We start from the raw sequence: 27875 nt of genomic DNA on the forward strand, positions 1-27875 counted from the left end.
GCAGTGAGGAATACAGTTAAATAATCTCACATTAATTGAATGTCTACAGTCTAACCAGTTCTGAAATATCATCTGGATCACCTGGATTTACTGCAGAATTGTTTTAGGTTCAGTTGTAATTTTTTGATGTTGGAAACTACATGTTGGAGCTACATGTTACATGATGTTGGAGCTCATTGACCAACTGTTCCTAAGAAGAAAGTTCTTTTAAGAACCCTCTTATGCAGCTTTCACAAAGATTCTGACATGCACCAATGTTTTCCTATCTACGCTCACTCAAGCACAAATGTGCAAACAATTCTGCGTTTTATGAACACAACATAAATCTGATATAGACTTTTTCTTAGGTACTTTCTCAATAATATTTTCAAGAAAAAAATGTAGGAAGATACTAAATGAGGCCCACTGATCTGTTTGTAGGGATAAGAAGTCTCCCAAGAGACAAAAGATCCCATTTTAATTTCCTCCAGCCATATTATTTAGTTAGATTTTCATCATGAAGATGCAAACGTTCATTTAAGTGTTCCTATTTTGGGGTCAGGAGCATCTGCTGCACTATATTCTTTGTGTGTAAAATTATGTGTCAGTGTTATGTGTTATGTATGTGATCTGTGTGGTCTTTGTATGTTTTATGTGAGCTGGACCTGGGAGGACAGTGGGAGGACATTGTGAACAGATATTCCTAGCTGTCTATATATAGGTTAATAACAGTTCTTGTTTCTGTACCTAATTCAGCAACAGTCATATATGCATGGCCATTTTCTATATTAAGCAGGTCAGCTTGTTATCTGTGAACCCTGCATCAGACAGAGTCATTCGTCTTTTGTCATAGCTCATTATAATTAGGTGAAATCAAATTGGTAGAGGCGTTGATTTCACTGAACATTTTAAAATGTAATGTTTTAAGTGTCAAACTTGTAACTTTTGGTATAAATATAAATGATACATTCTGTAAAACCTTGAGGACAAAGTAATACCAGATTTGCTGAGATTTCGTGACTGAAATCTTTTGAATCAAAGAAGAGAAAGGTAGCAAAATATGTGACTTTAATTTCCTGTAAGCTGTGGATCTGTTTCAGGAGACATTAATGGAGTCCCATGAGCTGAGTATTGCTAGCGGCATCAGGGTGCTGAATCACAGAGCCTGTCTTGCTCAGGATATGACAACAGTATATCCATTTGTCAGCCCGCTTTGAGATGTTTATTGTTGAACCAGTGCAAAAGCGAGCGAGCGTGGGACTAAGGCAAGGAAAAATTAGACGTTGGTTTGGGCAAGAGGAACTTTTTAATTTGATCCTTTTTTCTTGAATTAGTCTTGTTATGATTGCCACAATAGAAGCTTGGGGTTAATGAGCCACCATGTGATCTCACAAATGGACCTTGTGTCCAGTTTCCTCAGTAATAAAGGCACAGTGTTGATGGCTGCTCTACTCTGTTGTGTTTTATTTCTTAATTAGCTGTGTGTGATTGTGCATGCACCATGAACTAGGAATTCTTAATCACGGTCATAAAAACCGGATCGCTGTCTGACTTGAGAACCAGTTTACCTCTTTGATAGTGGGCTGTAAAAGTTTAATTAATAAGAGCACAGTGTTTATTCTCTTCACTGATGTCAAGATGGTTCAGGCCATGTCAAGACTAAATATCTAAGTGACGAAAGGGTGCTTTTTTGCTTATACTAAATGAATTGACCTATTCATTCCCTGCCCATAAATGTGTCCTTTCCTAGCAACCGTTGCCAGGTTGCTAAACCGTTGGCAGAAGACCCATTCAACCTAATGAATTTAGGTTTGAGTTTTGTGTCTCTACATAAAAATCACTTTCCAGTTTAAAGTGCTGTGCTGCCTAACAGGCCTGTGTTGTTGCAGCCAGTTGAAGGAAAGTAAGGTGGAAACAACAACAGCAAAAGTGACACCATATGAACATTAGCTTGATTATGCAGCAGCAAAAACTGCAATTATTATAAACAGTGTGAGCTTTCATGTACATACAAATTATACATAATTGAAAATAAATTTCAATAGGTTGAAATGTGAATTATGCCAGCACTAAATTTTGTCCAACTGTAAAATAATTGGTCATGCAAATTAATTATGTATACATTAAAATTACCCTTTTGTCCTTTAGTTGTTCGGTCAATAAACCACTGATTAGTCCTGAACCGTCCTGACATTATAAATTTGAGGGGTTTTAAAATCCTTTGAATGATCTTACAAAAATCATTTATTTAACACTGAGTGTTATTGAGTAGATAAAACAATATTCTGTGTTAAAATACAATTAGTATCACAGAATTTTCCAAAGATATCATATCATATTGTCAGATATTTATATTTGCATTGACATTGATAAGGTTAATGAAAGCTTTGCAAGAGTTAACCTGACAGAATTACTAATTACTAATGATTTCATTTTTATGGATTTTAAACTGTTCTTTCAAAGCAGTCTAGCAGCCACTAATGGCCTACATTGAAGTCAGTCATCATTTTTGGATAGCGGTTAGTAAATAGTACACACACACACACACACCTTCCTAGCCACTTCTCCCTCTGAGTTGCAGGGGGTGCTGGAGCATATCCCAGCTATCATTGGGCAAAAGGCAGGACACCCTGGACAGGTCACCAGCCCACTGCAGGGCTAGTAAATGGTAAAGTTTACAAAACACTTTTAGTATAATTATTATTATTGTTATTATTATTATTATTATTATTATTAGTAGTAGTAGTAGTAGTAGTAGTAGTTGTAGTAGTTGTAGTAGTAGTAGTAATAGTAATTGGCTTGACAACACTTGCTATAAAATCCTAGATCCTAAGTGTTGCTGTGTTATCCCAGGTGGTGATGTTGTTAGGCCATTGCTATGGAATCCCAGGTAGTTGCTGAACTGTTGCCAGGTTGCTGCAGTGGAATCACTGGAGGTTGCTTAGTTATTGCTGGGCAATGCTTTTGTGAAGATCTTGCTAGGCCATCGTTATGGTGTGCTAGGTGGTTGCTAATGTGTTGCTCTGCTATTGCTGGGTTGCCCCAAATGGTTGCTGAGGTGTTGCTGGACCATTGCTGTGGTATCCCAGGTGGTTGCTAAGGCATTTCTAGGCTGTTGCTGTGTTATCCTGGGAAGTTGTTTAGGTGTTACTAGGTCTTTGGTATGAAACCCCCTTCTCTCCTTCTGCCAACTTACCAACAGCCATAATGAGTTCTGCTGCAGATTTGAATGCACAAAGGACAATCTCCAGCTTTTCTCTCCCAGCCCCCTGCCCTGTGTCTGGCTCTGTCATCTCTGCCCCTGCTCATCTCACCATCAATGAGCAAGACATTTACAGGCTCTTAAGTAGACAAACAATGAGGAAAGCTCCAGGGCCAGCTTTAGTCTCTCCATTTGATCAACTAGCACTGATTTTCACAGGCATTTTCAACAAATCACTGGAACTGTGCTCTGTTCCCACATGCTTCAAAACCTCAACCGTCAGCCCCCCAAAAATTAATGTTATTAGACTTACTGACTACAGACCAGCAGATGTGACTTCCTGTATTCATGAAGCATGCAGGGTTTCAAAGGGGTGGCCAGGGTGGCCGGTCTCCCACTCTGAAATCTGAATGGCCACCCCAGATGCCACCTCAAAATTTCTGCCACATTATTGGCTTCCACCTCATTGTGGGGCTGGTGTTTGCACCTTTAAGAGAAGAGTCTGTCTGTCACGACTCCCGTCATGGACGCATCCGTAGCCTGTTCTCTTTCTTTGGTGGCATCAGTTGACTCCATGTACTGTGTAGAGGATTCCATCTCCCATAAGCCATTTAACGATGATGGACTTCCCTCACTTCACCCTCCACCAATGAACATTCATACCTACCCTCCTCCTCACCAGAATTCTGAACTCACACACCTGTTTCTCATCTCCAGTCATTAGCTAGTCAGTACTTAGGCCCAGGCTTTAGACTAGCACATTGCGAAGTATTGCCAACCTTCCTTGTGGCATACTGAGTGTTCTGTCTTTGTTTGTTGACTTATGCTTTTACTTGTTTGCTCTTATTGGTTTATTTTCTGTGATTATTATGATCTGATTTGAACATGGATAGGTAACTGGTTTTACTGTCTTGGTGTCCCTTTTGTATCTTTTGGTTCTCTGATCTATTTGTTTCCTAACAATGACTGTATGTCAGCATCCTGGTATACTGGTGTAGATAATATTTCACCCAGCTCTTCTTTGAATATGATTATTTGATGATGAAATCACATAATGATTCAAGACACAAGGAATCACTGTCTTTGAGTTTACCTTATTTGGCAAAACTTATGTTTATGTAGCATAATGTGTTCATGTGTAACTCATTTACATGATGTAAGTTCAAAGCACCTTTTTTTTGACCAGTGTACTAACCAATTCTCCATCGCTGACCTCATCTTCTGTCCGGAATGGATGACGCAATGACACTAACAGCGCAAGAACACGTCCACTTTCACATGAGTCAGTGAGTAATTGTCTCGCACTTACTCCCAAGGAAGCTATAACACACAGTGTCTCTGTTCCTAGTGCTGTATGAGGGAACATTAGAGAGAGGGGAGGGCCTTGAAGATTCTGTCCCATAGGCATTCCGTTAGTTGTCTGCATTGATACTACATGACTTTTTATCTTAGCTCTAGAGCCGGGTAGTGTGTCTTCTTTTGCCGCTTGTTTTTGCTACTGTGCCTCCACTGTGCTTTGTTCTCCTTGACATGGCCTTTTGTTTCGGGCATCACAGAGCGTAGCAGAGATCAAAGGTTTCTGGTGTCAGGCAATTGAATGCAAAAAAAGCCAACAAATAAGAATCAAACAAACAGGTGCTGAGGACATGGCTGAGCAAAGATGAAACAGTACTGTCTGATCAGTCTAATGAGCATGACCACATGGCATCCCTTCTTATGTGACATGACCTCATTTCTTAAATGGCATACCTTTAGAACCTGAAGGACGGGTAGAATTAGGCATTTTGGTGCATAAATTCTAGCGATATCACAATATCAAAGATATATCCCTGAGTTTGTGCAGCTTCTCTTCAAACAATAAGGCTAAAACAAGACACCTTGGGTCGCTAAATCCTTTTAAACTTCACCCACTTTAAGGCTTTGGTTTTGTAATTGGTACGAGACATACTTTAATATATACATACTCTGGCTTTTAATATAAACATAGTTTCTGGCTTTCACTAGAGACTTTGTGCAAATACAGTCTTTCATTTTAGGCATGCTAGCTTTCTAGGTTGCTAGTTGTTAGCATCATATTTTTGTAAGTAAGACATGGGAATGAAATGAATGACACTCAAGGACACAAGTTCTCTCTAAATGAACCCACATTCATTTATACTTACAAACCTCAGATTTTGATGTTTACTGATCTTACTTTGTCTTCATCATCAGTTTACATTGAACCTATCAGCTTTATCCCACATTCATATTCATCAGATACAACCATTTGATTTTGCCCTGTTTATCAATCTGTTACAACTGCTTATCAATGATGAATGAAGCATTTATGACCTAACTAAAGACCGTTAACAACCTATTTTTAAACCATTCATAAACCCCTTTTAAGGGTAGTCTTATTTTAAAGTGGCACCACCAGAGCAAAGAGAATTTTTTTCTTCTTCTAAAAAATAAAGGGACACAGTCAGTAGCGAGTTGTATGTAACAGGGGAGAACATTCACACAACAACCACCTTAACAGTAAAGTTTATAGATTACTGACGTACTAAAAAATAATGAATGAATGAATGAATAAATAAATAAATAAATAATTTTTACAAATAAAAATCCCCCAGATAAGATGTGTGATGAATAGACCCACTGTAAATTCTGACAGTGGGAGTGAGGTGACAGAGGAGACATGCTGCCTACACTTTTTAAAAATATTAAAGTATTTTTTGGGGTCAAAAACATACATAGACCCAAAAAGGACTGCAGTTTCATTTAGTTACAGTCAGTAATGACAAGCAGCGCTAACCTCCCCTGGAATGTTTTCAATAGTCTTTCCTTTTTTATTCTTGGGTATCATCATACTGATCATAATTCAGATATTTTGCTAATATATAAAGGTCAGTGCAGATATAACGAAGAATTTTAGTGGCGAAATGGGAAGAAAAAAATGCAGGCGACAAAACGGATTATACAAAATCTGTATCTTATTATTCCTGTTAACATTTATTTATTTCTGTGTTTAAATATTGACATGATAAGTGTGATAAATTCTAGGTTTACAGGTTTATATATGAGTTGCTGTAAGTTTTAGTGTCCTGACCCCATGTGTCAGATCAAATTTGCACCCCTGGATAGAGCACCATGGGAGATTGAGCCCCAGCAAGACTGTACAAGTGCCCTCTTGGTCAAAAATAATAGCTGTATGTGTCTATCCTTCAAGATCCGTTTCACCGAGGGGAGGCTTTGACCCAGGAGAGTTTCACAAGCTTTGTTGAACTTGGGCACCGCCTCTGTTGCATTATCAACTGCCTGTGAAGACTTGACGTGTTACAGATGTACAGAAGCCCTGGCAAGTCACCACTGAGCTGGAAATCCCATCAATACAACAGCAATAATGTCTCTTTAAGAAAGTGTCAAATTTGGGCAGGTATTTCAACCCCAGCCAGGGGTGGTAACAGCCCGGAACACCCCAGGAGTAAAAGTCAGGAAGGAACAACCAGATTTTGAAAATCTCTAAGCTGTTTTAATGGGAAAATGCGCATAGTTGATTTACTCTGTTCTAAATGTGTGCATGAAACAGGGTGTCTGGTAAATGCACCTGAAGTTCAGCCTACAGCCTATTCAGCCAATGGAAAGTCATGGTGCTGCTTACCAAGTCTCCACGGAAAGACATGGTAACGCACATGGAGTATTGGGAACGTGAAGGTAGCCAAGAAACTCCGCAATCAGTAAGAGAAGTGGTGGTTCACTTGCTAATTTCCTCTGACTTTGGCAGCATTCATTTGGGTGTCTAGTCTTCAATATAATTGATATTTTTGGTGATTTCATCTGTTTTGTGTTGAAAATGCCCAATGTTGTCCAGGATAGATTAACACATTAGCCAGTGCACCTCAAGTGGAAGGTGATGTCTGATACTGAGCCAGCTAACCTGTTAATGGCTGCCATTCACCATGTACTAGTTAGTTATCTAAATATAAGCAGTCTATAATATTGACTCATCTAAGGTAAAAGTAACTGGACACTGAATGTTTCTGAAAGTGCAGATTCCATCATGAAAGTGTAGTTTAGTTTTGTTGCAATAGTTGTTGTTTTGACAAGTGTCAGATGCTTTGCTGGCTCTTCGTAGCCTCTGCCTTGTTGAAAAGCTTGTTTGGATTGCTGCATGTTATGTCACTAGATAAAGGTAGTTTCAGTGAAAGTGTGCTGCTGTTGTTCTCTTCTTGTGCTCCACAGAAATGCCATCATCTGTGTTTAAGAAAATAATAATAGGTTTAAAAGACTGAAGTTTAAGCTGCAATTAAACTGTATTCCTGGTATTTAATCAAAGCATTAACGATGAGCTCTGTAATGAACAGGACTAAGCTGGATAGAGAGCAAATTTATGTGCGGCATTCAGTCACAAACACTGTTGATGGCAACATGCAGAATTTCAGTGTTTTTTTCCAGCTTTAACAGAAAAGGTCAGAGACCTCTAATGTAAGGTAGCACTGATAAACTTCTTAGAAAGCAAACATTCAAAAGCTTTCAGCTCTTGAAATATATTAATATCTTGAAGCATTCACTGCTTGACTTTAAAAACTATGAACAGAGAGGTTATTTTTAAGGTATATTTCAACATAAAGTGCCAGAAACAGGTATTAGTATGTGCTTTCTTTTTAAACTAGGCCATTTCCAGAATTTGGTCTGTCTGTTATGTAACAGAATTGAAGAGAAATTGTATCATCGTGTTATACTTACAGTATAGTAAATCATAATCATTGAGATTGCAATATTGGAGTCCTGGATTGGGAAGGGTTTTTATTACATGCTGGACAGTGACAGAATGTGTATTTAAGCTTTGCCTGGAAAAACAGAAAATGAGCAATATGACATGCAGGCTTCCACTTGATCCTGTGCAGCTTACTGGCTACTATGAGAAGATTCTGAGTAAAATCCAAAGACATTTGCTGGAACACAATATAATTTCACTTGCTCGTTAATATACTCAGTGGCTGCCCTGTGGATCAATTGCCAGCGATGGTGTTTCTTGTTCAGTTTTTGTTTGGCTAAAGATTCTGTTTTGTTGCGTGTTTGTTTTCATCCTGTGAACTTGTTCCTAAGCCTAATTGGAACTCCAGTAATCAGCTCTGGAAAGCAAGGTGCACAGAGATGACTGTGATGGTAAAGAGCACTGTCATGATGATACAGGCTGCCCAGGCTAGGTGCAAATTAACTCTGCATTCTTCCTCCATCAGGTTGACAGGCTGTAGAGCAATTCTTTGTGTCCTAAACTCATATCTCCTTGCCAACATTTTCTTAAGCAAAAATAAAGACAATAATTATTAGTTGAATCCAGTATCAACATTATATAGTGATTGACAGTAGACAGGGCAGTGGAGAATAGCAGCGGCAGCTTTATGCAAAAGTAATACAGTGACTCCCAGGCAAATGTTCAGCACTCATTGAAGAAGCATTCCATCTTACAACTAACATTCAATGTGTTATTTGTCGTTTTATGCGGTGTCCTATATTGCAGGATTATTTCTCTCAGCCTCATCTATTTGACAGGATTTACAATTTTATAGTTTTCATATTTTCATTCATCACTGTTCTCTCACTACAATATTCAGCCTGCATTAAGCAAATATGTAATTTCTGTCATTTGAGTAACCCATTCTCTCTGTTGTAATGAAGACAGTTACTACAGTCAGGTGCAATACAGTCCTCTTTCTGTATTCAGTAGCTTAAAAAAGTACACTTAAAACAACTGTAGTTGCTTAAAAAGTCCCCTCATGTTCAAGATACATCAAAATGGAATTTCTTAGTATTTAACCCTCCCGCCCCTTACTTTAGCGTTCCCAGTCAAAATTGACCGGTCTGTTTTAACTGCTCTTAAATTAGCACAAAAACCATTTTTCACCAACATATTTTTATTCAACATTCTTTAGCTGTGAACAATGTTTCAAAGTAGCGTTTAACCTGAATTTATAGAATTAGACATAAAATAACTGCAGTGCAAATACAAATAGAGTGAGTGAGTTGGGGTGGTGTGTATGAGGATGTTTTCTGTCTGATGGATGAATATAGTCTGGATACCCATTCATTTCCTATGGCGGTCACTTTTGACCGGGAACACCACAGGTGTATCGACTGATTAAACACTCAAAATTCAATGAAAGAGGTGATCATCACTTTTATATGTTCAAGTGCATAGTGTGGAGGATATCATAAGGCCTTGAGGCAATCAGATGTAAAACACAATATTTATGAGTGTTTTAAGTTGTAAATCGGTCAGATTTGACCCGAACACTACAGGAAGGTTAAACGGAAAAATCTCACTCTGGAGACTACTGTAGCATCACTGTAAAAATGAATCAGCATGTTTAGAATAGAGACTGTGATGATTTAAATATTTAATTTTTGGTGTAGTTTCCCTCCAATTGGTTGAAGATGCTATACTGATACATACTGATATATACTGGAGAGTCAATTACATGCAAAAACCTACATGACATTATTTCACATTATGCACTAACGCAACACCTTCCTTGCATGCAATACTCAGTATATAGATGCCGCACCTGCATGTTGCTACATTCTTAGATATTGTTTGAAGCTCTTGAAAGCTCTGTGTTCCCGAGCAGTGCTTTGAGGTGCATATTAAAGTGGCCAAGTCATGTGATTTCAACAAACGAAGCTTCAAAACATTTTGTGCTGCGATGCTAGGGCAGGGATATCAAACTCAATCACTAAAAGGTCCATATTAAAACATTTCAACAAACCCGTGGGTCAGAGAACAGCTATGTTTTTATTCCTTTTTAATTAATGTTGTGCTGTAGCCCGAACTGGCTATTGTTTATTCAAAATACACAAGAACTTAATAAAATATAGACACTTGTAGTGGACCTTGAAATATTACATGAATACTTGAAATATTTTACATTTTTAAATGTCTCCAGGAGCTCAGTCCTTTGAAAATACCGATTTGCTTTAACTAGATACCTGGCATCTTTTTCTATGGTACAAGTTCAATATCTGATATATCAATATCTGAGCTTCTAAGCTGACGTTAGGTGTTCATATGGGTTGACCTGCAGCTGAAATGCAGTTAGTGTTTTTGGTGATATGACTGGCGTGGAACTGTGTAGAATTGTGTAGAACTGAGGTGTAACCACTGTCCCATATACTGTTTGGGGATGGGAGTCAGAGCGCACATTAGGTTGCAGTGCATGCCAGGGAGTGAAGTGCAGCACGTTGTGAAATGGGCTAATATTAACAGAAAATTCAAATGCTTGAATTTTCTGTTATATAGGATTGTTTTGAAGGTTTGATCTGGCCTGTGGGTCTTGCGTTCGACACATGGGTTCTAGGGCATCATTTCCCAAGATTTAAACGATAATTGGCAGACAGTAACTTAGTGATACAGGGACTTGAGCAGATCTGACATGTTACTGTCCCACCAATATGCAGTATAACATGGCTATATTTAAATGCAAAAACAAATGTTTTCCTCAGTAAACAATTGTAGCACCCAATTCAATATATAACATACACAAATATAGAAGAAGAATGTTGTGAAAGATTTGTACTGCTAGCATGCACTTTATTTTAAACACAAAATATAAGATAAACATGATACAAAGCCACACAGGTCAGTTTTGTATTATGGCCTATGTAGGGTAGACAAATTCATTAGGTAATAAGAACAACAGAAATGGAAATGTATGTTAATAAAATCAGGTTTGTGATGCATATATACCAGTTTGACCAGCAGGTGGTGCCGGCATGTGGAGTTTTGGACACATTTTTTCGTAATGACTGGTTTAATTAGTTGAAATCATAAAACATCCCGTATTCCGCAGGAAAATCTTGCATGCAACAGTTTAACCACACTTTCCATTCATTTTTAGTTCAATTTGCGAAACACCGCCCCCTAGCTGAAGCAAAACCAAAGGTTCTCTCGGCTTAGGGTTAGGTTTCAATAGGTTCAATGTGGCTAATACTTTGTGCTAATAGTATTTTGGGATACCTGAATGGGTTTTTTATTATGACTGTAAACAATTTGCTATCAAACCTTATAGTGGATCAAATTGCATGAAGGAGAAGGACCTGCATGAAGAAGACTTCATGTTCTTTTGTCTAGCCTGAGTGCTCTACCAGATTCTTGAGGCAATGGCAAAGAAGCTTCAAAATGTTTCTAAATGCAAATGCATTTTTTGTGGTTTCACTTGCAAATAGACTTCATGCTGTAGGACACATTCAGATATTTCATTTACAGTAGAGTATGGTGGTAGCATTTAAATGTACATGTAAATCATGTTTTTAGTCATGCCTCTGCTTTCAGCTCCATCGCATGCAGAGATTTCTCCAGCAAAGACTCAAAAAAAAGTAAAATTAGGATAAAAACATATTCACCTGCTTTCTTTTATGGGGACAGTAAATTGTCTGGGGCATTAAAGCAATTTAGCACAGTTTGATAGTATACTATAATCTGCAATTGGGGGGAAAAAAACGTTGCAAGCCACGGACACCAAAAAAAAAAAAAAACGCCTCTCATTCAAAGGGATAAAACACTGTCTTAATAAGAGGATTTAAGGAAAATACATTCAAATTGTTCATTTTCTCCCCAGCCTTTCACTAGGATGGTTTTATCTCTGCAAAATGGCATGCTTGCAAACACTAGCACTGTTTTGTTATTCTATTAGGCAAATGCTTCGTGCTGATTAAATTTGCAATGGTGTATGAGAGTGAGTAGGTGTGCTGTCCTGGTGGTGATCATTTTGGGATGTAGCTATCATTCTGGATGCAGATTGTGTTGCAGCAGTCGTCCAAACTGATAACGTGTAAGCAATTAACTTCTTAAGTTATGATAAACTTGGATGTGTTTCAGAGAGGCAGAGGATTTACGCATGAGCTGTTTCGAGGAGCACCATCAGAATTCAGGAAGAAGATACACTACATGTGCAGAAGTATCCATACGCCCCTTCTAATTAGTGAATTCAGCTTCTGTAAGGTGCACCCATTACGGGCACAAGCGTTTAATTGTTCAGCACACAGTTTGTATGATCTTCACAGAAATGCACTGACCAATAGAAGGGGACACTTTGGAACAGCCGCCATGAGCCTAAGACATGAACCATGTTAGATAGAAGGTATGAAGCACTACGGCACTGGGCTGGGGAGCAGTGGAGCTGCATTTTCTAGAAGATATAACTCCATCCAGTACGTTTGGGCTGAACTGGAGTGATCCAGAACTATTCATACAACATCAGCACCTCACCACGCTAATGTCCTTGTCCTGGCTAGTGTACTCGAATCCTCATAGCAATGTTCCAACATCTAGCACAGGAGAGTAGACACGGTTACTGCAGCTAGTCCATATTAATACCTTTGATTCAGGAGCAAACTTTGGATGAGCAGGTGTCTACAAACTTTTGGACATGCTGGGACTGTTTGGAGTGGTACTAATGCATTTTGCGCAGATGATCATTGGATTTTTGTTTTAAGTAGTGGCACCACTGAGGTGCTGGTATAAGAGCGGACTATGCAAATGAGCAACCTGGAGTGATGTACAAGTCTGAACTGACTGGAAAATTGTATGTTATTTAATGGCAGGAACAAGGAGCTACATTTAGTTTGAAAATTGCTGCTGCACTCAAAGTGTGAGAGACGACAGATTTATTATTAAAAGCTCTCCTCTTTTCACATAAAAACACAATGGAATTCAACTGTTTTCTATTTCTTTTTTTCATCTGTTTAGCAGTTTTCTTCTACCGTTTTCTTTCTTTTTATATTTTTTTTTTACTTTTCCATAGTTTTAGTTTTCCATAGTTTTAGTTTTTCATAGCTCTTTCTAATAACTAAAGAAAATATAAGTTATATATTATAATATATTACTGACTTATTTTCATATATCGCTGTTGTCTGAACAAAACCATTTCTCTCCAAATTGGCAACTTTACAGGAGAAGGAAAAAACATACTTTACTTTTAATGTCAGTGGAACCAGACTTTTTAAAGTAATTTTGGGTCATTTCTTTTGGTTCAGTCATCCTGAAATTTACACGTTATATCATTTCATCAATAACCGCTAAAAAGTCACTGAGTGAGTACAATCACTGGGGTGAGACAGTATGGAAGCTAAATATTAATTGGGGGGGTCAACATTAGTAATATGTGCTTTTAGGAATTTTCAGATGATTGTTTTAAATTATTAATGTCAACTTGTCAGAAAAATAACATTTTAAGTTTCTCCCTATTATGATCTTTGAAATGCTGAACATTTTTACTTTATCATCTCTCTAATTAGGCAGTTTGTAGGTGATTTAGGTCATTTAAACAGCAGGTCATAGTAAACCTCCATCCATCCATCCATCCATCCATTTTCTAAGCCGGCTTCTCCCTCAGGGTCACGGGGGTGTGCTGGAGCCTATCCCAGCGGTCATTATAAATCTGTTCCAAAATGTCTAACGTCATTTAAATGTTGTGTTTTAGCCTCACTAAAAGAGTCTTTCTATGGAAATTCAAATATCACAGTAGATACAGGCTCTGTTTAAATACTTTTATCACTTTGCTGCTTTGCAAGTTTTACTCATGCTAAGAATCTGACTTGCTGGTAATTGTTTGCAGTGGCTATTTCACCACCTTCCTCAGTGTGATCAGAGGACATTTTTCTCCCATGGGCTTTAATGGGTTTCTCGTGCTTAGCGCAGGAGCTGCTTCACGGTAGCCAGCACGGCTGTAAGATTGCGTGGGCTGTGGGACACGGTGGGAGAAAACCTGCTGGAAGCACTCATGCTTCAGCTGCCAGACTGTCTGGAGTACATTGTGGATCATGCAAATGGGACCAAGGCCTATAATGAGCTCTACCTAAACTGCTTCTGTTTATGGGGCTTTGGAAAGCCCACCCCCACCTTCCCTGGCTGCTGGACAGGAGAGCCATCTTGAAGAGAGCACAATGAAACATGGGGAAAAAAAAAAAAAAAAAAAAAAAACTCTTTTTGAAGAAGGTGCAACTGCAGCCATAGAACAGAGACAAATTGCCTCTTTTCCCCAGTTCCCCAGGCCACGCTCCAACAGCATTTCCATTCAGCCATGTTCACCCCCTGGATTTATTTCATTATCTTTTCATTTTGCCTCATTCTGTTAAGCCTTCCAAATTGGGAATCCCACAATGTCATAGTAAAAAGGTTCTCAATGTGTACATTTAAATTGTTATACAGGTTTTACAGCATCTGGTTTTGTTGCTCAAAGCCTCAAGCAAACTCACAGATACAGCAGGCCTCATTTTTGGAAATCCAAGGAGAACAAATATGTGCAAAATGCAAAATGCCTGCATGGCACATTTTTATAAATATCTGCAATAGAGTTCCCACTGCTCTGCATTGCCTCTGACAGGTTACAGAAAACTGTACCATTCAGCATTGAGAAAATTACACTCGCATTCAATGGCTAGACCAGTATAATCCATTACTCTACATTACTATTGGGTATTTTCTCATTAGTGTAGATCTATGCACATGCTAATAGTCATTTAATCACAGTGAATAATGGTTTTGTAGTAAGTCTGGAATTGTGGTAAACATCTTTGTCAAACAGACAGCGACCGTTATGGAATGATGTAGCTGCTGGTGAAAGTTTAAAAAAAAAAAAAGAAGTTGAAAGGATACAGATACTGTCTGAACACTGAAAATGGGGCATTCCAGATTTTTTTTTTCTCTCCAAATGATGATGTGTCCATTTCTTTTCTTTCAAAAGGACTCTTTCGTCTTTCTTCTTCCCCCCGCCCTCTGCAAAAGTTGCTGATTGAAGGAGCTGAATAAGGCTGTTGAGAGAGGGGACTGCAAATCAAAGCCCACAGACGAAGCTTTGATTTCTCTCCTCTCTTTCATTATTTATTTCATTATTTATCTCTTTGACTCTTGTCTGTGTTCACGTGTTGGTGCAGGAGCTCTAGGTCTGAGAGGCTGATATTGCAGTTCACCCACCGTCCACGTTGGTGCTTTTTTCCTCGCGGAGGCCCGCGGCGAACAGTGCGCACAGAGAGACGTCCAAATCTTCACAAATGAAACGCGCTGTGAAGGGCATATTGGTAATGGAGGCATTCATTCAGCGTTTTGCATACGCATGACCTCTTTTTCTCTCCTTTTCAGGGCGCTTTCTGTCAGTGAACGGCTCGGCTCTGGAAGGGCCGTGGGTTCTGAGTCCGTGGCTGCGTGCTCTCTATTGGCCCTGTGAATTGGATGTGACAGTGTTTCTGCACCCCAGGCAGAAAGGGCGCTACACAGTGTGGCTCATCGAGAGAGATAAACCTCCTCTGGCTCTGCTCACTACCGAACCTCCCCACATCACAGGGTAAGTTGCCCAGAATGCCAAACTTTGACTGCTCACTGTCACCATGACTTCTGACAGTAGCATAATCCCTAAGAATGTACAAAAATCAATACAGTTGCAGAGGTGGTGTCGCTTCAGAAGTGATAAAAATTAATAATACTAACCTTTGGCATGCTCTTAAGCTAGCGGAACAGCACCAGTAAGCTAGTGCACAAATAAGATAGCCTGTCCAGATCATCCTTTCTTTCTCTGATTGACCAAAGACAGCTGTCTACAGTGCATACTGACTGAAAGCTACTTTCAGTACTATGTGTATCAGAATCAGAATCATCAGAATCAGAATCCTTTATTGATCCCAGAGGGAACTTACATTTGTAACAGTTGCAACCATTTATGTAAAGGAATAAACACTTTAATAATTTAAAACAAAGAGAAAGTTGCAGTATGTGCACAAGATTTAAGTTCTTATGAATACAGTAAATTGGCGGTGACTGTGATAATAAATATTAAACAACTAGTATAGAAGTATCGCTTTTCACGAACAATGTCAGTGTGTTTATTTTGACCCTGGTCACCTCTTTGAACTCACCTAGCTGACCTTGTTAACTGGACATTATGAGGAATGTTAAATAGTAGCAGAACTAGTTGCAGCTCAACCTTAGAAAACACATATTAGAAAACACAAACACTTTACAAACACAAACAGATTTATTACTTTTTTACATTCACCAGATTAGCAAACTGCGGTGTTCTTCTGACTGAATCGAAAACCATGCATGCCCTGCCACTAAGACATCTGTCTGTACCATAATCATAACATAATAATCTAATCAAGCCCACTGCAGACTTGCTAAAGCTAAAGTTGTATCATATGTAAATATGTACATATTTTAATATATTATTAAATGTATTAATTAATATATGTTGTCGTATTTACAAATCTAAACCAACGCTGTAGAACACTGTTGTGTTTTAAGTTTTTAACCTGGTTAACAGAATGTAAAACCCAGATTATCGTTCTGTTAATTTACTATTCGAAGTTCAGGGAGCTCAAAATTTAAGGTAACCAAATTCCTTTGACCAGAAACCAAGACATTGATTTTGTTTTATTATTTTTTCATTTTTTTAACAATGTAAAGTGTTATTTAAGCCAATTATTGAACATATTTACGTTTTTAAGTTATTATAAATATGGCAACTTACGCTACCATTCAACAATTTGTAATCACTTTATTAGCAGTTGTTGTTCTTTTATTCAGCAGTAATTTATACAGTGTAGATGAAAATACTGTAAGCCACAGTATTTCAAAATGTATTATTCAATAGTTCAAACTGTTGGAAACCTAAAGTTATGTAAATGATACATAATTTACTGCAATTATTTACAGTAATTTCCTGATATGTTATGTGCTTTGAGATCTGATCACTGTGCTTCAAATACAAGGCATTTGGGGTATTGATTTCTCAGTGTTCTACAGCTTTCGTTATGAAATCATATCATTTCGTTATGGAATCATAAGGACTCTTTTCATTACTCTGGACACATTGTAATGTTTTTTCATTAGTTTAAGCATGTACAGCTGTAAAGTGGGCTCAGCTTAATAGAGTCTTTTATTATGTGCATCTTCAATGTCTGTCTATCTATCAATGTATCTATCTGTTTATCTATCTATCTTTCTACCTACCTGTCTATCTTTCTATCTATCTATCTGTCTATCTACACACGCATCCATCCATGCTCACTAAGACTGTACTGTAATCCCTAAGACTTCTAGCCGTACCGCAGTCACTGCAAAAACAGGCTTGTGAAATGTCATATGTCCCTCAACAACAATCCCTGACATTTAGCTCGGATTGCAGTATGAAAAGCTTTGTATATTCCTAACATCCCCCAGTGGGGTGAAAATCCAGGAAGGCTGTATTCCACAGTCTTCAATTTCTAAAGACAGAGCCTTCAACTGTGTAAAATCCTTTATTTTTAAGACAATTTAACTGCTTTAAGAGCTTGGAAAACTGTTCCTAAGCAATTATGTGCCAGCACATGGGCTTTTGCTTCCGTTGCTTAACGGCAGTAATAGTGTAAAGAAAACAATTAGAGCCTGAAAACATGTTTGTTCAGATTACCAACAACTGGTACTTGGATCTTTTGCAGAAGCATAGCTGCCTTCAATTAGATTCTAATCATGATCCATGTGTCACTGTACTCATAAGCACTCACACCCTACGTCATGTTGTTTTTAGTTCCAAGAGACATAATGAACTTAAATTGTTTTATGTTGTCTACTAAGCTATTAAGCACTAATAACATCTACCCAAATATCTTGCAGCTATTGCCACTTGAATTCTGGGAGCTTGTGAAATATGCACCTTACAACTGAAGAGTTCACAGCACAAATGTAGCGTTGCGTAATTCAGCGTCCTTCGGGCCTTTATTCTTTCTCTGGCTGTTTCTCGTTTGTTGGATTTGCCTCTGCCATAGAACTGTGTGTCCTCCAATAAGAAACAGCATGTGTGTGTGTGTTCAGCCATGCGTACAGAGGGCCGATAGGGAGAAGTGTTCCGAGTCATTACGGCGGTCCTCTTGGGGTCATTATTTTTGATCAGTCAACCAGTCCACATATTTTGTGTGCTTCTGCCCACATCTTTACCCTGGATCACACAGTGCTGTGGCCAACCGTTTGCATTTAGAGGAAAATATCTAGTAAACAAGTCACAAGCAGTGCATTCTGTATTCTATATATACACATACATTCCAGAATTAATCAGGCAGATTTTGCATACCGAAGCAAAACATGTGCATTACTTAACATTGGGAGGCATCACAGTTGGCTGACCTGTTCGCATAAAGTTATACTTACAGTAAACTTTATGACTCTGAACTACTTTATATGGTGCAAATGGATGTTTTATTTTAAGGCAATTCTTGATTCTTCTTCTTTAACGGGATAGTTCAGTTAAATTTACGCAATTTTCTCTCTGTTAGTCACTAAGATTAAAATTAAGTGACCCTTATTAGTCCCACAACTGGGAAATTTCACCTCCACATTTAACCCATCCGTGAAGTGAAACACCACATACACTCTAGTGAACACACACACACTAGGGGGCAGTGAGCACACTTGCCCGGAGCCGTGGGCAGCCCAATCTGCAGCGCCCGGGGAGCAGTTGGGGGTTAGGTGTCTTGCTTAAGGACCCCTCAATGTGCTGTCAGCTCTGGGCATCGAACCGGCAACCTTCCAGTCACGAGGCTGGCTCCCGAACCTCCAGCCCATGACTGCCCCCCCATGCCTATGCCTACTAGGCTAAATTTGCTAACAATTAACCGAAGCTGATACTCTGTCGCTACCTCATCTGCATCTCTGCTCGATTTCTATTGCACTTGTGCGCCACTGTTGCACATGCATATAGCACATTACTTTATCAACCTGATCCATACTGCATGTGTGAGCGTTTTACGGTAGTGGTTCAGCAATAACAAAACAGTCATATTCCCCAGTAGTAATTACGTGTGTATTTTTCACTCCTCTATGCTCAGTATGTTATACTACCTGTTTATCAGCGAAAACACAGAGCTTGAAGGTATAATTATCTACCTGAGTGGTTTTACTGTGTGTTTGATAACATTCATAGCCTTTATGGGCATTATAGTAACAATAGCAAACCAACGCTGGGCTCAATCAGAAGGTCCCTACTAGTGCATGCTACATAGGACATGAAATAACAGGTTCTACTAACAAACAGTGAATTATACAGCGGGGTCCACAACTCTGAGACCACTGGCACAAATCCTTCTATTTTCTTTTATCCTTTTCTAATTAAATATAATGTTTTTCCACTACAAATGATATTATTAGCATAAGTTTCAGTCAGTATTAGAATCTTTGAAAGTTTACTTGAACTTCAGAATTTCTTAGTTCTCAGCTTCTCAGGTTTTTGTACAAAGGCCTTAACATGACCAGTTTCACATATTTGCTTCAAATATTTGCGTAAATAGTGACCATATAAATGGTGCAGAATTATGTATTGAATATCTCTACATTTTAACTGATATAGCTTTACTTTTTTGTTTTATATCTAAGCTGTCAAAGCTGCACAACATCCTATATATCATTTATTGCACCTGTGCATTACAGTACATGGGGAGTAAGGAGCCATTTGAGATTAAACTGTAGGTATAACTGGCTCTCATGCCAAACCAAAAATTCTATTAACATTGAGCAGGTTTTTGTCCTCTCACCTCAATGTGCTCCAACGTAAACGTTTTCGTTCAAGAATGATCGCAGACACTTAGTACTAGGCCTTGGTGCTGTGCCTCTTAGTTCTCTTATTCAGGTACTGTGTGGTAAGTAACAGTGAACAGTTAAACCAGGTTGGGTCGGGAATCTCCTTTACCTTTTTGTCCAGTAATTTTGTCAACCCTTTACACTGAAGCAGATTTGGCAGCAAGCAGCTGAAATTTACTGTCAGAGTTTCCAGTCACTTAGCCTAATGGCTTCTCCTCTAAAGCCATTTTGCCTGCAGCTGTTTAAAAAGGCCCATTTCTCCTGATGTACGAGAGGCACGATTTTTTACCCAGTGTTGCTACTTTTTTTTCCAAAACATGAAGTCCTTTATTTCGATGTTTGAAACCTGACTTTGTGGTGTGAGGATGTTCTGAAGTATGCATTATATTAACGTAGGTGACTTTTTGTACAGGCTTGTTATCTATCTGCTGCACCAAGTGCATCTAACCAGCGAAGCTGCATTTCTAGGTCTTATCTATGAAAGGTACAACAAATTTGAGAGTAAAGTAGGATATCACATCACCCAACCTCTTTAAAAGTTCAGTTAACATAAGAAACTCCAGACACAGGTCTACTTAATACTAAGTAGCATTAAACTAGGAAACAGAATAAAACTACTTATACAGTGGTCTCTGCATGAATTGCTGCTTTATAGTGATGTTGCATGCTCATAATTAGCTAAAATTGGAGTAGATCTAATGAAATATACTCCCCAAACCTAATACAATGTCATAGGAAGGCAAGCATGTGGTACAGTTGCCCACTCAGCACAAAATATGTATTTGCTTAGTTGGTTAGGTTGTGAATTTCATAGAAAGATTTAGGTTAAAAAATTTTACAAGTACTCACGACACATACTGCTTTTTTCCCTATTGGTACGCCTTTGGTGCAGCCCCATTTTATAAGTCTGGCCCTACATGTCATGCATGTGTTTAGGAATTTTGCAGGTCAGTCAAACAGCCCTTTCCTGTCAAAGTAGGCAGTCCTTTTCCATGTTACATGACAAAACATGATACACATTATGAAGCATGTAATGATTGTCATAGTCTGGCATGCAGTTTGCATTAAGGTAATGTGGATATAATTTTCCTTTACAAGCAAGCTATGTTAGCCTCTTAACTCCAGACATGTCTTGGCTGATGGAAAAAAGGAGGGAAATTGTGTACTATTCCTTTAAGGTATGATCATTTTAAGTGCATGGCATTCTTTATGATAATTGGTTGACATATCGCATATGTATGATAGAAGCTTCTTATATCTTCTATCGCTTGTTTAACTCTCTGTCTTGGGAGCAGCGCTTGTAGTGTCACTGATGGGATCAGAGTGGGGATGATATGCTCATTTGTAGTCAGCTGAAGTTGCCCTCCCACTCCACATCCCTCCTCTGCACTAGACCCCCAACCCCCAAAGAGGAGCATGCCTCACTACACATTGCCAGTGTGTTTTTTACTGTGTGCTTCTGAGCTAAGTGAGCAAAAATAGCCCAGCTGAGTGGCAGACTCTTTATAGGGAGCGCTAGGCTGTCATCTGTCTGCATGTAGTGACAGCACTGACTTTGGATGAAGCAATATTTCGGTCGTATTACACTTAGCTCACTGTACAGGGTCAGGGGGCTTTCAGTACAAATATGAGATTTTCTATTCTTTTCAGGTCATGCTTGGCATGCTTGCATGAACGTCCTTAGCTTGCTCTTATTAAATGCGTGTACAAATGCTGTTGCAGAGTGAACCCAACCCAAATAAACGACACTTAAATGCAAAATATTCAGACTTTTTTTCCCTCTCCAAACTTTGCACACCGGATGCAATGCATTGTTTTTTAAGAATTTTCTGCTCATTTTCTTGTTTTTCTGCTGTGCAAACCTAACAGCAACAGTTTCAGGGCTCATTTAGGAGCTGAGACTTCATGAGCGCTTTCACATGTTGTGCAAATGACAGGAACTCAAACTGAGCTGCTTTTAGAGGACCTAGCTCTATGTATGCATAAGCCAGGGGCATAGCCAGAACCTTTTTAGTAGGTCAGCCAGGTTGGACCCATCAATTTTATTGGGGTGGTAAACGGCGAGGGGAAAAAAAAGTGTAATATTATGAGAGAATAATGTTTGGCTGGGTAACAAGCTAATCTACTGTAGCATTAGCAGGAACTTCTACTCAGCACTGGATTCCTCTCTGATGAAATGTAGCCTGCGTCATTAAACACACGCATATACTCAGCTGTAAAAAGTATTTAGCTTACATGATAAATAATAAACACTGTGTGATAGTAAATGTTGATAGATAGTAATTTTTGATAGCTACTTATTCATGCCATTGTACAGCCTACTTCATCTAATGTGGCTCACAGAGCAGCACTGCTGAAGTGAACTGGGCAAATTATTAGTGTGGTCATAATTCTGTTGAAAAGTAGCAATGCAATAGCATTATTACCCAGTTTTCCTTTACAGTATGTGAAGAATATTGTATGTTTTGATCAGTGTACTATTTCTTATCTCAGTCAACGTCAGCCACTTCTTCAAGAAAAAGAACACCATTATGGTTCTGAGCAGCGTTCACTTGCCTGTGAGTTATGGTAATTACTGAGTGCACCGTCAGATCAAGTGATGGCAGATTTTCACAGTGAATCTGTTTACATGAAGTAGCAGAACTTTTCTGTGGTGTTTGCTTCACTGATGATGGCTGGCTCACTTCGTTTAGCTGGGGTGGCCAGAAGGGTGGCCAGGGGAACACCTTATGCCCCTGGATGAAGCAGAGGACAAACCTGTCCTACTGATGTCTGTCAAAAAGTTCTAGTTGCCAGGTTGTCATTACAGCCAGAGACGGCATTGATTGTTTGAGTGAGTTCATGTCGTCCGTGAAAGCAAAAATCAATCAGAGTGCTATTAGCATCATGTTGCATTTTCACCATCTGAAAAATCACATTTGGTGTGAAAAATAATATCAGATATGAAAACTAAAATAATGAAAGTTCAAAACAGTGTACTGACATTTAACTGAACCCCTCAGGCTGTTCTGAGCATCTCTTATTTTTTATTTAAATTCAGTTTAGTCACTTGGTTCTAGATAATGCCTTTTACATGTTGCGTATATTTTCAATATACTTTTGTGACTTGTTAAAGTGAATTTGTCTGTTCTGGGATGTTGGCAGTGGAAACATGGTTTAAAAGAGGGCTGTAAGGGGATGTTTGTTATAATAGAGATTAACATATGAATAAGCACAATAAATAAACACATTTGTGATTTTTATGTATCTGTTAGCTTAACAGTTTTCAAATGTCTCCTTCAGGCAGCAAGCCCACAATCTTAGCCAAAGGGTTCTCTATGATGTCAAAACAAGGTTCTTTGGCAATAGCGGAACCCTTTATGGTGCTTTAAAGGTTCTTTAAAGAATGTTTAACCAAATTAGGTTTTCCACTATAGAGAAGAATTGTTTAACTATGCAAAGAATCATTTATGCATTCACATGTTTCTTACCAGGTTGTCACCAAGGCCAGAGACAACACTGATTACCTGTGAAAACCACATTTACATTTACAGCATTTAGCAGACGCTCTTATCCAGAACGACTTACAAGAAGTGCTTTGTCAATCTAGAGAAAGTATCTTTGCTAGTTACCAACAGCTTAGAGAAAAGAGTCCTGAGCTCAGGTCCTGCTAGAAACTAAATGTCACTGCAGACACCGAGAGAAAAGGAAGAGGTGAATGCAGAACTCTGTGCCATTCAATGCAATAAAATACAATACAGTAAACTACAATACACAGTGCAATATAATAATATATATATATATAAGTGCAGCTTATAATTCAGTGCTCATTTATGCGCTGTGTAAAGAGATGAGTCTTCAGTCTATGTTTGAAGACAGCAAGAGACTTGGTTGGGATAGTGTAGTGGTTAACACCTCTGCCTTCTACACTGTAGACTGGGGTTCAATCCTTACCTGGGCAAACACCCTACACTATACCAATAAGAGTCCTTGGGCAAGACTCCTAACACCACCTTGGCCTACCTATGTAAAAATAATCAAATTGTAAGTCGCTCTGGATAAGAGCGTCAGTCAAATGCTGTAAATGTAAGAGACTCTGCTATTTGGACAGCCAGTGGGAGTTCATTCCACCAATTGGGTGCCAGTACAGAGAACATTCTCGATGCTTGTCTTCCATGCGCCTTGAAGGATGGCGGGTCAAGCCGAGCTGTACTCGAAGGGCTCGTGGTACAGTTCGAGATTTCACCATTGCCATCAAGTAGGTAGGGGCTGGTCCATTTATGGCTTTGTAGGCAAGCATAAGGGTTTTTAAATCTGATGCATGCAGCTACAGGGAGCAAGTGAAGGGAGTGCAGCAGTGGGGTGACTTGGCTGAACTTGGGCAGATTGGAGATGAGCCGTGCTGCCGCATTATGGATAAGTTGCAGAGGCTTGATGGCCTGCATGGGAAGACCAGCCAAGAGTGAGTTGCAGTAGTCAAGCCTTGAGATGACAAGAGACTGCACTAGCACCTGGGCGGCCTCTAGGGTCAGGAAGGCTCGGATCCTGCGGATGTTGTACAGGAGATACCTGCATGACCGAGTTAGGTTCGCGATGTGAGTTGAGAACGATAACTGGCCATCCAGACTCACACCAAGACTTCTTGCCTCTACAGATGGAACAATCAGGGAGTTCTCAAATGAGATGGAAAGATCATGATGAGGACCTGTAGTCGCAGGGATGAATATCAGCTCAGTCTTGCTGGGATTGAGCTTCAGGTGGTGAGCTGCCATCCATGTAGAGATGTCAGACAGGCATGCCGAGATGCGACTGGAAACCTGTGTGTCAGAGGGTGAGAAAGAAAACATTAGTTGAGTGTCATCAGCATAACAGTGATAAGAGAAGCCATGAAAAGATATTACATCACCAAGAGAGCTAGTGTAAAGAGAAAAGAGAAGAGGACCCAGGACCAAGCCTTGTGGGACACCAGTGGAGAGCCTGCATGGAGAGGATGTGAACCCTCTCCATGTTACCTGATAAGAGCGATCCTCCAGATAGGACTTGAACCACTTCCATGCATAGCCAGTGATTCCAAGGTTGGTGAGGATGTCCAGAAGGATCGTGTGGTTGACTGTGTCAAAAGCTGCTGAGAAATCAAGAAAGATCAGGACAGATGACAATTTGGCTAATCTTGCAGATTGGAGGATCTCGGTCACTGCGATGAGGGCAGTTTCTGTAGAGTGTGCTGGTTTGAAGCCACACTGGTTGGGGTCCTGGAGCTGGTTCTGTGTGAGAAAGAGAGACAGTTGATTATAGACTGCTAGTTCAAGAATTTTTGAAAGGAAAGAAAGAAGTGATATCGGTCTGTAGTTGTTGACATCAGAGAAGTCAAGCATGGGTTTCTTCAAGATGGGGAGTACTCTTGCAGTCTTGAAAGTTGATGGAACTTCACCAGATGCCAAGGCCTTGTTGATGAGAAACATGATGAAGGGCAGTAAGTCCTCAGAAACTGACTGAAACAATGCCGATGGGATGGGATCCAGTGGGCAGGTGGTTGGGTTACTGGATTTGATCAGTTGAAGGACAGCATCTGTGGAAAGAGAAGAAAAACAGTTTAAGGGATTGAGAATGAGATGATGTGGTCTAGTGGAAGGAATGGGGACAGAAGAAAAAGTCTGGTGGTCTTTGGTGACAAAATCCTCAGGGGTGAGAGAACAGGGTGCAGGGGGAGGAGGAGGGTTGAGAAGAGAGGAGAAAATGTTGAAGAGCTTGCATGGATCAGATGCTGATGCTTCCAGTTCCCCTTTGTAGAAAGATGACTTTGCAGCAGTAACTTTGAGTGAGAACTTGGAAAGGAGAGATTGGTATGAGTGAAGATCCGAGTCAAGCTGGGATTTCCTCCACCTTCTCTCAGCCGTCCTTAGATCTTGTCAGTTGCTGCGCAGGACACCCGTCAGCCAGGGGGCAGGTGGGGAAGATCTTGCTGGCCTGGAGGAGAGAGGAGAGACCAAAACCTGTGAAAGCAAAAATTGAACAGGGTGTTATTAAAATCATGTTGCATCACCAAGAAAAGTTTCTGATACTTCTTGTGAACAGTTTTATGGTGAAAATCTGGCATCAGTTATGATCTGATGCTGCACTGTATCATGGTTCTGTATCATCACTGTCTAAGGAAAAATAAGTATCTCCAAAATGGCAGGATGTTCTTTACTTGTAACTTAGTTCTAGGTTGAGTTTATTCATTCATTCATCTTCTGAGCTGCTTATCCATCAGAGCTGCCGGATCCTATCCCAGCATTCACTGGGCAGAAGGCGGGAAACATCAGGTCGACAGTTCGCCAGTCCATCACAGGGCAGACACACAGACATACACAATCACGCACACACACATACACACACATGCAGACCCCACAGAAAGGACCCTGGTGGCCTGGCTGGCGAATCAAACCCATGCCCCTTGCTGTGAACCCAGATTAAGGCTATGATGCTTTTGAAGCATTTCTATTGGTCCATTTATCATGAAATAATCACACAATATAAAGGACAACTGCTGTCTTCAAATGGTGTTGAAAAATATACATTTACAGAAATGAAAATACTAATAATAATATTATATATAATATATTATATAATAATATGTAATACAATATAAAATAATAATATTTTTCTTTCGGCAGTGACGATATGTAACCATTGCATTAACTCCAGAAGTCTTGAAGTGTGCATTAACTATAGTTTTTATTCCAAATAGTATCTAGTTTAGTTAATCAATTATTTATTAAACTAAAACGGATGTGCTGCTGATGGAATTCAACAAATCCATACAAAGGCTAGAATGTACTGAGAAGTCAAGAGCCAAACCTATGTTCCTCTAACTTTCTATCACCAAAATATTAATAACTTTTTTTAAAAAAAATATTGTTAAATTTGACTGTAATTATTCTAATATTACTGTAATGTTTGCTGGTAAAACTGGGAGCAATTGGGGATTAGGTGCCTTGCTCAAGGACACCTCAGTCATGTTCCATAATCTACAATACTGCTCGTTCCATAATCTACAATACTGTACACAGTACTGTATCTCAGTTGCAGTTTCATTAAATGACCGTTTTCTTTAAGCTCTAGTTTGTGATCTTTTGTTGAGAAAGTTTTTAGAACTTGACCTCAAAATCCCAAAATTTTATCCAGAAAGTCTGTTGTATTTCTACACTCCAACTAAGAACTATGCAGTGAAGTTCCAAGCGGCAGAGAAAGCCATAGCGCGCCTTTTTTGAGGCCAACTCCAGCTCCACTTTCTACAGCATACTTGGGAATGACTCACCGAATTGAGAGAGCGAAAAGTGTGTCAGAAGGCAAAATTAAATATGTATGTAAATGAAAACAGTCAAATCCCCTGCAGATTGTTCTCGCCTGAGGGATTACGTGCTCCGCAAAGTGCAGCACACCTCAGTGGCTAAGACAGGAGCCCTCTGCACCGCCACGCACTCTCCAAAATTCTGCGTCACAAGATTAGTTTTGTATTCATTAACCGCTCCCAGCAGCTAATGCACAACCACAACAGCATTCAGGCAGGGAGCCACACAAATCCCGCAGAGTGCTGTCAAAGGTCAGGCACAGAGAGTACATGTTACCCTGACACAAGCTGAATTTTCCATCAGCACTGAGGCCCAGTGGCATCCCCTGTGGGAAAGAGCACATCCTGAGGGGGAAGCAGATGAAACCTTTAGAACTTTCCTCTACAGTTTTCTGGGAGCGCACATGGTGTCATAAGTCTCTCAGTGCTGTGTGACTCCTCTAAGCAGATTTGAGTCATTAGGCATGGATTTATTTGTGTTGTTGAATCTACATCTTCACAGTTCATACTATGTCAGAAATGGATCGTGGCTTAACCAAGCGGATGGAATTAATGGTGCTAAGATGCTTTTAAGCCTTTATAATACATCTATGAACTGATAAGAGCTTTAAAGTGTGAGTACCTAAGCCTAAGGTGGTTTACAAAGTTTGCATGTTGCCCACAGGGTTTCCTCACAAACAGATTGCAGCTGAATCATACTTCATAAACTTTATATTGGGTTGCTATGTAAGTGTGCTGTAAATAAAAGTATGAAGTTCATTTTGAAGTAGTTTCTGTTGTTTTATCAGTCACCAGACTGT

The 27875-nt window shown here is 39.4% G+C and overlaps 1 protein-coding gene across 1 annotated transcript in view; it reads left to right on the forward strand.

Annotated features, from left to right (window-relative positions):
• The window catches only part of alk (ALK receptor tyrosine kinase), a 481130-nt gene that overhangs the window by 247597 nt on the left and 205658 nt on the right, over positions 1–27875 (forward strand). The window contains exon 4 of the mRNA XM_017690776.2: positions 15300–15501. Within this exon, the coding sequence (XP_017546265.2) occupies positions 15300–15501 (202 nt within the window). The remainder of the gene's footprint in view (positions 1–15299; positions 15502–27875) is intronic.

The sequence above is a fragment of the Pygocentrus nattereri genome, chromosome 10 (assembly GCF_015220715.1).
Source record: "Pygocentrus nattereri isolate fPygNat1 chromosome 10, fPygNat1.pri, whole genome shotgun sequence".
Classification (NCBI taxonomy): domain Eukaryota; kingdom Metazoa; phylum Chordata; class Actinopteri; order Characiformes; family Serrasalmidae; genus Pygocentrus; species Pygocentrus nattereri.